Consider the following 14,846-nt stretch of genomic DNA (forward strand, 5'->3'; position numbering starts at 1 on the left):
CTCCAACCCTTCCCTTACCACCCACTCCACCCCCTCCCTCTCCCCCCCCACCCCCTCAATACCCAGCAGAAACTATTTTGCCCTTATCTCTAATTTTGTTGTAGAGAGAGTATAAGCAATAATAGGAAGGAACAAGGGTTTTTGCTGGTTGAGATAAGGATAGCTATACAGGGCATTGACTCACATTGATTTCCTGTGCGTGTGTGTTACCTTCTAGGTTAATTCTTTTTGATCTCACCTTTTCTCTAGTTCCTGGTCCCCTTTTCCTATTGGCCTCAGTTTCTTTTAAGGTATCTGCTTTAGTTTCTCTGCGTTAAGGGCAACAAATGCTAGCTAGTTTTTTAGGTGTCTTACCTATCCTCACCGCCTCCCTTGTGTGCTCTCGCTTTTATCATGTGCTCAAAGTCCAATCCCATTGTTGTGTTTGCCTTAAGGGTCCTTGTTTCTCAAAACTATTTTAGATCATACGCCATTAAATGAATGGATAGTTCCTGACGTCGATGAAGTGTATGATTACACCCGAGACTAGCTTAGGTAGCCTGGAATGAAGTCAGGGAGATGCATGCATTGAATGAGAATAAAGTGTTGTTACTATGTCTCTCTAGCCTGAGTGTTTTTGTGGATAAGAATTTGTAGCCATTTATCATGATAACTGTTTACACCTCAGAAAGGATTATTACTGACAGGCAAATCATGTCTTCCATGAACACTGCTATGGTTAGATCAGCTGTCTCCTTCATGTATGAAATGCCTCCACTCAAAAGGTCTCACAGTCAGGACAAATGACCTGGATGCATGTCTGTATTTTTACAAGGTATTGCTTGGTCTGGACCACCCAATCTCTGCGGGAGGCAAATTTTTTCTTCTCTCTCACCTCTCTTCTTGGTACTCCCCTGGATTGCCATTTCCATAAGGAATAAGCAATGCTTATGCTACTTTTGTTTGTTCAGACTCTCACCTTTCTCAGCTCATGCATACATGCTACCCCAGCAACTTTTAGAAACTTCTTTTTGGACGAAGATTGTCTTGGTTTTGATTCTTGAGTGCTCTGTACTAGATATTCTATAACTAAGTTTTATCATTTATAAAACTGGAATACTACTACATTCCTTCTAAAATTTGTGGGAGAGGTAAGAGACTGTATGATAAAATAAGCAATAGTTATATCATTATATTGGCTATGTTTTCTTTCCTTTCTTATAGAACATTACTTCATCTGTTTCCTGGGGCTCATCTCGTGGGTAGTTGTCAACTGTAAGGAGGCCAGACAAATGAATATTCCTTGTAAACGTGCAGCAGAAGTTACAAAATAAATGTAGGGCTAGAGAGGTAGGAAGCTCTTGGCTCTGATTTTGCTGGTCTCATATTGACTAGCAGTATATGCATGTATATGATTACCCAATATGGAAAACTATAAGTTATCAGAAAGATTGCATTTGTCACTAATGAAAAAGTAACATCAGATTCTTTAGACATTTAACATCTCAAGTAAACCTCAAACTGATTTTAATTCAATTAAGTAAGTCTTGGTTTTATATATTATGGGTTATGCTTGGCAGTTGGGAGGATAATTAAGACTAGCTATGCACACATATTTATTGAGGACTCTTATGAGTTTAATCACATCACCCCAAATTGATATGTTGAAGTCCTAATCCCTGGAACTGCAGAATGTGACCTTATTTGGAAATAAGGTCATTAGCATGGACCCTAAGTCGATGTGACTGATGTCCTTACAAGAAGAGGAAATTGGGCACAGTCCAATGTCAAAACACAGGAAGAAGTTGGTCATCTATAAGGAGACAGGTCCAGAACACCTGCTGCCCTTATAGCCCTCAGAGGAGTCAACTCTGCTGGCCCTTGACCTTGGATTTGTTGCCTGCAGAACTGTGAGACAACTGTGAGCAAACACAGTGAGGGTTCTGTCCTGGTTGAAGGAGAGATCCTCTTGAGAAGAGGTGAGGAGGAGGTGGAAAGGTAAGAAGGTGTGAGTCAAAGAAGTCCTTAAAGGACCAGCAGTATCTAAAACTGGGAGTGCTTCAAAAGCAGAGCCAGTGTTCTGGTTCTTAGTGCCTGCAATAGGACACTGGCTGAATAAATGAAGGGAAACGATGAGATTGTGCAATTTTACTGAAGCAAGCAGGGACTTTTTGGACAGAGAGGTTTGGCTTTGTAACCCGGGCTCTGTGGGCTTTGTTGAGTTTCTTCATTTATAAATGTGGAAATTTTAGTATTTACTGTCAGGCTGATGGTGAAAATTACACGACATCATTTGTATGACGCTTGAAAAATTCCATTCAATACATACCTCGAAGCTACTTTATGTCAGGGTCTGTGCTAGGCTTTAGCAGTGCAGAGATGTAAACAAGACCCAGTCTCTGCCTCAAGGAAGCTCACTTTCTAGGGTAGAAGCAGACGTCTGCACAGATGACATAATTGCAATGCAATGTCATAAGGACTAGCATAGGGCTGAGAACAGGGAGTCCCCGGTGCACAGACAGGGGAGAGAGGACAGCCTTAGGGAATCTTTCCCTTCCCAGAGAAGGTGATGCTGAAGCTGGTGCATGAACAATGGTGCACAATTAGGTGAAGGAGGAAGAGAAAGGAATTCCACACGAGGGAACAACAGACTTCCTTTGCAGCTGTGCTTTCTAGTTCCCATGCCTGTGCAGTTCCCTTGCCGAAAATACACTCCAGTCTGCTTGGTTAAAGCAAAAACACCCTCCCTGGTTCTTGTCAGACTCGCAAAGGTTGGATCTTGCTCTGAATGTCCTTAGCTATTGGCTGGACTATCTTTCCAGCCCTGAAAATCCTTGCTGTAAGCCATCTGTCTGATTGTCTCACTTCCTTCCTTCTGTTTTCTTTCCTTTTCTCTTGCCTTCTTTCTTATTTGCTTTCTTACTCCTTTTTAAGTTTTGGTTGTATTGAGCCATACCCCTTGAGCCATACCCCCAGCCCTTTTTTTTTAGTTATTTTTCAGATAGGGTCTCACTTTTTGCCCTGAAGGCTGGCCTCGGACTGCTATGCTCATACCTATGCTTTCTATATAGCTGGAATTGCAGATGTGCACCACCAGGCTTGGCTTGTTTGTTGAGAAGGGGATGTCACTAACTTCTCCCCACCTCCCCTCACATTGAATCTCAATCTCCCAATCTCTGCCTCCTAAGTAGGTGGTTCTATAGGCATGAGCCATCATACCCAACCCTTCTTCCTCCTTTCATTAGACATTTCTTATGTCCACATGTGTAAAACATTAGCTGAACATATGTCCAGCTGATGGACCTGTGTCTGGAGATACAGAGGATCAAAGCATATTTTTAACCCTTGATGAGTTCAAAATCCAGAGCAGGAAAAGCAAACTATGGTCCATTGACCTCATTGCCCGTTTTGTAAATTTAATTTTACTGGGACACAACCACACCCATTCATGCACATATTGTCTATACTGCTACAACAGCAGAGCCCAAGAGCTGTAGGAGAGACCACGTGACACACAAAATCTAAGTGATTGGCCACGTGACACTTCACAAAGTTTGCTGACTCCTGGTCTAGTGTGGTGGGGGTGGAAGGGCAAGTACATCGGTCATACTGGTCATATAACCCAGAAAGATAAGTTTTAAGAAAGGGTACTTCAGAAGAAGGGTTGGAGGGCAGAAAAGAATTGATGGCTAAAAGAAGTAATAACTAAATTAAGATCTAAATGACAGGAAGCAATTAAGAATAAAGAAAGACAATTCTTGGCAGAGAACAGCCTGTGCAAAAGCCAGACAATGGAAGTAAAGTGTGCAGTTCCCTAACGCAAAGAAAGAGTACAATAAGAGACAAAGCTGTGGGGTCAGGGCATAAGGGGCCCTAAACACCAAAGTCACATTATGGATTTTGGAACTATCTTACCATCTGTCTTAGGTAAGTAAGAACCTCTGGAGGAATTTTAAGCAGATGTGAGCCTTAGAAGATCACTCTGGTTGCAGGGACAGTTAACATTTGTTGGATGTGTCTTCGATGCCCGATCTGTGTTAAATGCTTTGTGTACATACATGCATGCAAGAATGTATACTGAGTAGCTGGACAGCACCAGAAACCCAGGCAGAAAGAGGTGAAACACAGGGACTAGAAACGCATCTCAGAGAGCAAATGATCAAAGGGACGAGAGGGTAGAGGACCACATGTGATCCATAGGATTGGAAAAGGACAGTGTAATGCCCCAAATGGAGAGTGGATAGAGAAAACCAGATATTGCAAAGAGGGCAAAGAGAGATGATGCAAGGGAAAAAAAATTGGGTGGGGATTTGTCAGAAAGCAGATCACAGCTGACTTAAAAGAGAACAATTTTAGCAGAGAAGTTGGGAAGCAGGCTGTATTATAAAGAGGATAAGGAGGTGACTGGAAGTGAGAAAATGGAGGTCATTGCCACTGAACACTTGCCTGAGAGTTTTTGTCCTTTTAAACAAGAAAAGAAATATGATTTTGACTGGATTTCTTAAAATTAGTCCGTAATTCAGCAGTTTTAGTAAGTTTTCTGACTCATGAGGTAAATTCTTCATCCCTAATATCTGGTCATTTGCAGCAATACTGGAGATCAAATTATGCAAATACACTGCATGACTAAATTAAAGGCAATTTCATGTGAGCATTAGTTAGTAATGGGAGTTGTATTATTGCATTATTAGAAAGTGTGGCAACATATTTTAGTGCTTAAAACTTTAATCAGAGTAACTTCCAGATGGAAGAAAAGGCTCTTTTCTATCACCAGATTAGAACTTCTCTGAAAGTCATTCTTTCAACATGGTCATTCCTGCACATACCCTCATTTCCCACTTTCTGCTGCACAAGCAATCAGTATCCTTCCAAGGCTAATGGGATATACAAGAACAATTAATGGCTCTGCCTTCACTAACATTGTAGCCTGCATCTTTAAAGAGCTCAAAATATTAAAATAAGCACACAAAAGAACATTTCTCCTAGATCCCTCATTACATTGATTTTACAGATGAGTAAGCCGAATCATAAGGAAGCAAGCTGTGCAAATGAGAAGTCTTACTTTAGTTTAATACCACAGCCGGGCTGTTGTTGCCTATTATATTTGTTATTAAGCTGTTGTCCAGACATAAAGAATGACTGCATTTTGGCACTGACTTCTAGATACCAACAGATTTTAACTGTCAGTAGTTGAAAAATTATGGGGTTTTCCCCCTTCCAAAAGTGGGTTTGTGACTACTGGCCTAACCATGAGTTTAGAAAAATTATAGCTGCACTTGCTATAAAGCCACCCACTCAACTCAAAGCCTAGCCTCTTCCATAGGCAGGAAGGTACAGAGAATGGGCAGATGTTTTTTTCTTATACCTTTAAATTTCAGTCACTTCATAAAAATTTCCCAAATAGCATTTAAACAAGAAATCATCCTGGGGGTGATTAGTCTTACCCTTTAAGGACAATTTGTTTTTTCACTTCACGGTTTAACTTCTTCCTGGGATCACAATATGCTACTTAGATATTTGAAAGGTCATTTTATTAGGCCAACTGCAAAGAGTGCTCTTATGACAGCAAAGTTATGTAAAAGTAGAAAGAAGCTGTAAGTCAATTAGTATGTAAGATGAAGCAAAAAATGTGGACAAAGTTTCAATTAAATATGTACTTTTAAGCTCAATCTTGCTCAGATTCTGTGTTCAAATGGATCACTTCCAAGACCTCTGTGGCTCTACTTCAGTGTCTAATTGGCCCTACTCACTTTGACCTCCAGTAAGTGCTTTATAAATGTGATCCATCCAAGGGCATAAAAATGCCAATTCATGTAGGGCTGCCCATATTATTTTTATGTCTTTCCCCATAAAGTCTGCATTCTGAACATTTTAATAATGGCCAAATCATCCCAAGTCAACAGGAGATGCTAAAAAATGAGTTGGTATTTTATTCTTTTCCCTTCTTACTTGGAATTTACAAATATAACTGTCATCTAGTTACCATGGTGAGGCTATGAGTCAAATCTTCCTCCAAGTAACATAAACTTCTTAATACAGTCTTTGGAGTACTGATCTACCATAATAGTGCTAGTGTTTTGATGTTACCAGTATCTTTATTTTCTTTTGCTCTATGAGATGACAGGTTTTACATCTTCCTTTACTTACTGTAATTTGATGTTGCAAAAGCATTGCTAGTAAGCACATATGCTGAGTGACGATAATTGTATGGAAAGATGAGGGACAAATCCCTGTGACATAGTGTGTGTGCCCATACACATCTGTACATCTGAGCGTGTGCATGAAGGAATGTGTGTATCATGTGCATGTAAATCATATGATGGAGCTGAGAGCAACACTATACCCTGCTTGAGGGTAAGGCTTGTGTATGATTCACTTGTACCTCTCCAGTACCTAACACTGTACCTGGCATGCAGAAAATATTTAAAGAGCATTTGATGAATGAGTAAGAGAAGGATACTAGTGCTCCATGTTCCCTATTGGCAAATGAGATTGTTTAAAAATGAGATTGGAGGTCCATCTATAAAAATCTGTTGTGAATTTGGTTTTTATAGGCTCATTTGTATGAAAACAGCATTATGTTAGAAGTCGTGAGAAAGGCAAGGCTATTCAACACACAGAATTTGGACTTGAGAAACTTCCAGTCTGGTTGGGGAAGCAAGACATACACAAGTGAAAATTTAACTCCTAATTCTAGAAAGAGTGATGGCATGTCAAATGTAATTTTTCATGCCAGATGTGACCACTGTATGAATTCAGAGTAAAAAGAGGCTTCTATGGACTGGAGTAATTAAGGAAAGCTATGGAAACAAGGCAAGAATTGAGGTAGATCTGTGAAAATAAAAGACAAAGGAGAAGGAAAGGAAATAGGAGTTCAGGAGAAATGGGGAGAGCACACGAAGAAGCAAAGTCATAAAGAAGGGAATAGATGTTTTGAGATTTAAAATTTAGGAAGCAGTCATCAGAGTTAGAAAAGGAAAGCTGATGGTAGAAACAATCAAAATAAGGAAATAGATAACCATGTGCATGCTGTGTAATATGTCACTTACACCAAAACTCTTTGGTGGAAAAAAAAGTAATGGTGAAACTTCAACACATTGTATATATTGCAAACTGGGAAAATGAGTGACATGTCAGAGGACCAGGGCTGGTGAGCAGCAAGTAGATATGTCAAAGCAAGAGGGAGATGATGGTGCATCTCTTCAGTGAGGAGGAACAGGCAAGGTGGGACCTGGGGAAGACCTCAGACATAGGATTCTGTTGCAAAAAGGCTTTTGATTTCAACACAGATATGACTTTCCCCAAATCTTATGTGATCTGAGGTTTTTCTGTAGCTACTGTTTGATTTCTACTTATTCTTAAGGGTACAAAGTGTTTAACTTGTAGGTATAATTATTCTGAAAACCAGAATGAAATGTGTTAAGAAAAAAAGTGGAATTTTGCCTTGAAGATATGGCACATCTATAAAAATCAAGAATAAATATTAAGAGCCTAAAGGAAAAGCAATCATAACAGATATTTAAAAGCAAATGGGGAGAGGGTCCTTCTTTTCTAAACATGTCCAGGAATTTCTATAAGTAATTTTTATTAAAGTTAATCATAGTCATGCAGATAAATCATCCATATATTGTATTTATGTGTAAGAATATGTAGAACAGATTTAGTAAAAAATTATTTTAAGTCTCAAATCATCTATCTCTTTCTCTATGGATTTGCTCCTTTTAATAAACATTTCACTTTGAAAGTTACTTGTATAGACACTTTAAGCTAACATTCATTAATGGGATATTGGTTAAATGAAAACTTAACTCCTGAGAATGTTTCTTAAATAAAAACATATCTATGCATGGATATACTCTGGTGTTTCAACCAACATTAATTATATCCTCTTGAAGTCTACTTTTGTGTTCTAAAAAGCTAATAAGACCTACACTACATCATAGCTAATAGGAGCATGGTGCTTGTTGCTTAGGCAACAGGATGAATAAATGCAGGTCAGAATGAGCTTCAAGAAAAACAAAAGCTAGAATATGATACCAAGTAGAAACTAAGCAGGTCTAACAGATTTTTTGCCACATTAATAAAATCTGTTTCTTAAAGTGGGCCAATCATATTAGTGTACTTTTAAGTTCATAATTAAATAAATTAGATTTAGGGATCAATAAATAATTTTTATAAAGGTGGAAATTCATCTCATGATTCTAGCAGCAAATAAATGGTGTATAACAGCATGTAAAGCAGTAATTAATGACAGCATTTTATGACTTGCTTCATTTTTATAATTAACTTTTCTACATGATAAGTCAGTTTTTTTTTAATTCTATCTCATGAAGAAAGTATTTGGTTGGTTCATCTGAAATAACAATATGTTCTATTTTCTGAAAAATTATACATAATATTTGGAATTAGATAAAGACAATAATCTATGATTAGACCCTGGTTTTTTCACATATGTCAAGGATTTTTGTCTTCCAGATACATCTTGTAGTGTTTGTACGTAACTCACTCATGAAGTTTTTTATGATCTCTTCCCAAATTCTCATTTTTGATTAACCTTTTAGTTAGAGCTTTCAAAAAGGGATTATTTTTGTTTATAAGAATTTAACATTCAGAGGAAAATTAAGCTGAATTAAAATCTTTCAATGTGGCCAAATAACCCACGAATCCCAAGACCTCACTTCACATGGACCAGAATAAGTTCAGATGAGTGTTTGAGGTATGGGAATGAGGTGTCCTATTTTAATAGAGAAAGAATAAAGATGCCAAAATGTTCAGTAGACATAAGTAATGCTGAAGTGACTTTCATTCTGCTTGATAGTTTCTCTAGTTCTTAAGGCCATCTATTTAGTGTCCTAAGTCTGTCTTAAATCTGCTCAGTGTCCTAAGACTTTCACAGCAATTGAAGCACTTTCACTTTTTTCTTATTTCAATATTCACAATATCTGGTCTATTTAATCAGTGACAGTATTTGATAAACACAAGAAAAGCAACAGTAGCTGCATATCTCATTAATCAAAAATAAAAAAAACACCCAAGGCAACAAGACACTCATGAAGAGTTATAGGTATATAATTACTTAAAACTCACATGACTTACTAAATTTATGTCTTTCTTTTAAAGCTCACAGGCATATATATTTTTGGAGAAGGAGCAGAAATTTAATAATTTTAACACTCTTCAAAACAACAATAGTCCAACTTGGAGAAAAATAATCTGCAATGAAAATAGGAAGATTCTGACCAGTTCTAAGTATTTTTATGCTCAGTTCTGAATAAGCAAGCTGCAGGTGTCAGCCCCAGCAATTTTAGCTCCGAACAGCTAGTAATTATTTCTACAAGCAATTTGTGTGCTACATGTCTGTGCTGTGTTCTCTCTAAATTTAGGGACCAGTGATATGTGCGATGGGACCTTAAAAGCAAGGAAAGGTAATAAGGGCTGTGACGTAGCTTAACAAGGAGAACTGATGAGCACTGGGGGAAGACAGGAAATGATTAGAAAGCTAGACTGTTGCCTGCACACCGCCCCATCCTCCTCCTTCACCTGTATGCAGTACGGTGAGAAGTTTGCACACACTGGGTTTAGACTGCATGTAGACCAGGATTCAGGACATGAATGGACTTTGGGCATCAACTCCGCTTTCTAAATACTGACAGCTCATTAACCCAAGTGTGTGCTTTTCACAGAAAGTAACAAACAAATACTCCATTACTCTTCAATCAGCATGTGTACGGAAGTGCATGCTTTCCATAATTGACCATTTGAAGCCGTTTTTTAATGAACTGGTACTCCACAGCATTTAAATTGCTTTTGTGAACTATCATCAGGGAAAAAAATGCTCTTCACACCATCAACATAACAAATTGTCTAATTAATCACTAAAGGCTGATGTTCAAGTGAAATAATATGTTTTAGGATCCTAGAATGAGCTGAAGGGTGATATAATCTAACCAGGTTTCTAAGATTAAAAATTTATGTTACAAATCACACAAAGAATGACAGGGAGAATATAAATGTAATCTTCTTTCACTGCCTATAAATAGTACTCTCACCGATTCATTCATATAACACGTATGTATAATGGATGCAAACAGATCTCATTTTGCAGTAAGTGTCTATATGTATACACTAAGTTCAGTCCTAAGGGCATCCAATTTTCTGATGCACTCACATATAGAAAACTGGTCAGTTTCGGTGCAAATCCGGCTGCCTCTGAGCTATGTAAGACACATAAGAAGCAAAGACAGACAAAAGGCAGCTCCGTGGACACAGAGAGCATCTTACCATAAACTGCACATTGTCAAATCCATTAGCCATCAGGTGGTTCTCGTACTGAGGTAGCCCAATGCTTTCCAACCATTGTCCCACTGTTTGGACGGGGCATCTGGGTCCTGTAAGAGGATGAAGAGGGAAGCGTTTAAGCAGGGAGTAGCCGTCCACGGGGTAATAGCGGTAGTCCTGGGCTGAGAGGTGGCATTGCCACATCATGCTCCTGGGAAAGTTGCTATCAAAGGAGCCCGCCAGCTTGACAGATTAATGTTCTCAGCGAGACAGCAAAGTCAGAAGTAAAACATAGTTTGCCAGGCAGGCTGTGGAGTATGACTTGATTCTAGCTCCACATTTCTTACATATTAATCTTTACTACCGACCAGTACGTCACACAGCCCCCAAAACCAGGCAGCAGAAGAAGGCATATCAAGCTGTCAGCTTAGGCTGGTCTGCGTTCTATGTGATTGTTGGAGTACTCCACAATGAGCAATGCACGGCCAGCAGCCAGAATTCTTTTTATCAAGTACTCCTACACTCATCAGTATGCAGCTCCATGCTCCTTGCTCCCCCTCGCTCGCTCCCCTTCATTACCCAGCCCAGGCTACACCTCGCATTTTCAATAATAGCCATCAGATAAGGCAGATTTTTTTTGTCTGCAAGCTGTAAGCCTGCTGCTGCTGCTTCCTCCTACACAACCATCCAAGCGTCAATCTTGAATGATGAGAGCAGTCAAAACAAATGCAGAAAATAGCAAGACTCAAAAGCAAACCAAAGTGCTTAAATCTGAATTGAATCTTCATACTGGTTATACATTACCGAGCTATTTGTTGTGGAATTTTATGTTTCAAAAGACACTAGGAAATGCAAAGCTTGAACTGTAGCTTATAACAGAGCTCACTACAGGTTCCCTTTTCCCCTTTTCCTTTTTCTTTTTTCTTTTTAAAATGCGGCACGGATAAATGTTTCTGATCTAAAGCTTTACAGAGTTGGGGGAATAATTACTCTCTTTCTTTACCATACTGTATCAAAATGAACCTCTTTGAGATTTTTTTTTCCTTTTTGAATTACTGCAACAACAGAAACTACATCGTAATCTTGAAGTCAAGATAATTCACTCCTTGTTTGCTAGGGCTTCTTATAAACAAAAAATATCATATCATACCCCTCTGGTATTTATAATCCAATCTACCAGGGTTACCATTCTAAAATAGCTAGAAAGGTAATATTAACTGGGTAGAATTTTTTAATAAAGAAGATGAGCCCTAACCAAAAATAATTCAAGAATAACAGATGTAAATGTGTGAGTTTTACTGAATGGCAGACAGACTGAGTAATTTATTTAATAATTGAGAGAAGGCAGAGATTAATAATAGAACCCATAGGACTACATCATTGAAAAACAGACTCTTAAGATTGGGAGAGAGCTCACAGGTTAGCCTAACCACCATACAAAGGTAGGATTCCCTGTTACAGTGTCCCTGGAAGAATATCATCCAACTTCTAATGGTGCCTGTGATAACACTCTTTACTCATCAAAAGCCTCTCTCTATTAGGAAGATATTTTACTTCCTACCTCACTCTTACTGTCTGGCTCCAGCTCTGCCTTTGGAGTTACACAGATTGGGAACAGTGACTCTTCCATGTAAAGTGCTTTAAAAATTAAAGATAACTTTCTCACCCTCCACCCTCAGACAGGGCTGGGCACATAGTAAGTGCCCCTGAATATTTATTGAATAAATTGTGACAACATTTTTCTCCTTTCTTTAAATCTCATCTGCTTCCTTTCTCTCTTTAAAGACATTGTCAGTCTCCCTGGCACACAGACATTAAACCTCAAAACAGATTGTACCTCTCTTTCACTGCTGACACCAGTCTCCAAGTTCTAGTCATCCTTTACCACAGTGTCACCCATTCTCTTAATTCTGCTTCCGGTTTTATGTTTTTGCCATCTACTTTAATTTTGTTCCCTTAGTTCCTGCCCACCTCGCCTAATGCAACAATGGTGTCTATACTGATCTTCCTACCTCTGCTATTTAAAAAATCTAACTTGTACATGATGTCACATAATCTAAGACACAGTTTTGGTGATTACTTCCTGTTTCAAAACCCTGCTGTGGTTTTCTATTGGCTCCCAACTACTTCCTGTTTCAAAACCCTGCTGTGGTTTTCCATTGGCTCCCAACCCCTGTGATGACATTTTGGGGTCTTCATGGTGACTGTAAATCATCTAACTTTATTCCCCCTTTCCCTACACAGCTTTCCCAACTCCCCAGCAAGGGGCTGACTTTTGATCTCTGAAGGGAAGCTGTAATGTGCTCTGAATGGTTTTATTATGTCTCTGAATTTTTAGTCATTTGTTGGCTTTGGATCAGATGCCATTTTCGTTATTGTAATCTCTTGTAAACCTCCTTCTCTATTTTAAAGGGCATTTTCAGACCTATTATAACAACTCTTTGCCATTTTCTATGATAGCTGTTTGTGTACAAGAGTCATTCCAGAAAGCAGGGACTATGCCTTGCTAACATTGCACATAGTAAGTATTCAGTGTGTATCTGCTGAATAACATGATACAATCCCACAGTCCAAACTACACAACGTCCTCTTATTTCCAGATTTTAAATTTTTATTTTTTAAAAACCCATCTCAAGTCTCTGAATTCTTTGCTAAAAAGAAGGTATCATAGTTTTTAAATAGAATTTTCAGGTTTGGGTTTTTGTTCACCATGCTCATCCTCTTTTGAATAAGCCTCTCTGAGTGGATTGCATTGTACTTGATTACAATTTATCTCTGATTGGTTCCAGATCTTTTAAGAAGATCAAAGAATTCGTACAAGTGTATGAATCAGTTTTAGTGGATTCTAGTTGCTTGACATTACCTGCATGAGAAGCTGAAAACAAGATTCCTTTGTCCCTGGCTAAATGTAACACTGTTACCATGTCAAGTTAAAGAGAAGTCTTAATTATAGTTTTTCTTAAGATCTCATCCACAACGTTCGAAAAGAAAAGAAGGAAGGAAGGAAAGAAGGAAAGAGGGAAGGAAGGAAGGGAGGGAGGAAGGAAGGACGGAAGGAGAGAGAAAAGAAAGAAGGAAGAAAAATGGAGCAAACAGGACAATGGTGGTTTTTGGCTTGGCAAGGCATGTGCTGACTGGCCAGCTCCTCAAATCCTGTCTTATCTTTTAATATGCAAAGCAGAGACCAAATATCTAGCAGAGCACCATTTCATTCCTTAGGAATTAAACCATCATTGTTAAATAAGTGAATAAGTGACATTGGAAATGGCTTTGTGAGATTTTGATTTCTTAATTTTAAGTTTGATTTCTTAATAAGTAGAAAGGGGGTGTATTTCAAAGTTCAGATTGCTCAGAGAAATTACTGATTATTAACCACTTCACAAATCTTTATAGACTTCTTGAATTTTATTCTTTTATCTATTCAATCCCCCAATTTCTGTTCAGCAATTCTCATATGTTGACAAAAGATTATAATGCAGGAGGGAAGTGAGTTGGGAGAGAGTGAGGCAGGGGTAAGTGGTCTGTGAGAGAAAGGAATTAAAACGAGACCCTCAGCCATGTTGCTGGTTTCCAGTTTTGTGAAAGTATTTTCTCATGAGTCAAACTTCCAAAAGAATCCTGATTCAGGCCTGACGGTCACTTCCTTACAGTGTTTTAATAAATTTCATCGTGTTACTTAAGGCATATCAACAGTTATTGGGTAGGCACTTTTGTTCAAGTAGAACTTCTTTTAAGCTCCAAAAGTGAGATACCAGGAGGGAAAGAAGAAACTGACAGCTACTCAGGGCTCCTATGTCCCAGCATTGTGGTGGGGATCATTATTCTCATTCATAAGGAATCTGAGGCTCAAAGTATATGATGAGACCAGGAATTTTTTCTTTGGTAGTTTTCTGAAAACATAATTCCATGAGTTCCACTCCCAGAATGGCAGTGGTAGAGGCACCATAAGGCAATCCCAGTCAACAAGCATGACTGCTGAAAATTGGAGAAAAATTCAAAACAAAATAACAAAACCCAAACCATATCCCCAAACTTCAAAACCCAAAACAATAATGAAAACAACCATTCAAAGCCTCTGCAGGGTCCGAGCCACACAGCAGATTAAGGAATACTTTTTTTTTTCTTTTTTTTTTAAATCTACTAAGACTTGGTGAGATGAGAAAGATTCTTGTGGCAACTGAGCCATGACTTGTTATCACTGTCCCCTCCCACCCCAGTCATCTCCACAGATGCTCACTTGGGATGAGTGCGATCAGGGGACTGGCTCCGGCTGGCCAAAGGATATCTCAGGTTATGTACTTCATCAAAAGGGCAGGCCAGCCTTTCCAATCTCCTCTGACTCTGCATTGCAGAGGTTAAATTCCCTGCAAGTGCAGCGAGAGGTCAGGGGCTTCCTTATCCACCCGGCCCCTGTTCATGGACATGGGTAGAGAGTTTATCCCAGTTTTAGTAGGTCAAGAGCACTGCCTGTTTAGAGGGTGAAGTTCCATGCTCAGAAAGGTAAGCTGAGAAGACCATGGGCTATTCTCCTCGTCCTCTGCCTAGAGCAGCAGCTCAAAGCTTTTGCCTAAGAGGAGAATCAGTCCATA

The 14,846-nt window shown here is 38.9% G+C and overlaps 1 protein-coding gene across 19 annotated transcripts in view; it reads right to left on the reverse strand.

Moving 5' to 3' along the window:
- The window catches only part of Anks1b (ankyrin repeat and sterile alpha motif domain containing 1B), a 1,133,346-nt gene that overhangs the window by 361,533 nt on the left and 756,967 nt on the right, over nt 1-14,846 (reverse strand). For 14 of the 19 annotated variants that reach the window (XM_074084193.1, XM_074084191.1, XM_074084192.1 and 11 more), the window contains one exon: nt 10,261-10,367. In XM_074084193.1, coding sequence (XP_073940294.1) covers nt 10,261-10,367 — 107 coding nt within the window. Of the gene's footprint in view, nt 1-10,260; nt 10,599-14,846 lie in introns of those variants that run through there. The other 5 variants (XM_074084198.1, XM_074084197.1, XM_074084196.1 and 2 more) reach the window with 1 other exon arrangement.

This window comes from Castor canadensis, chromosome 8 (assembly GCF_047511655.1).
Source record: "Castor canadensis chromosome 8, mCasCan1.hap1v2, whole genome shotgun sequence".
NCBI classification, from domain to species: domain Eukaryota; kingdom Metazoa; phylum Chordata; class Mammalia; order Rodentia; family Castoridae; genus Castor; species Castor canadensis.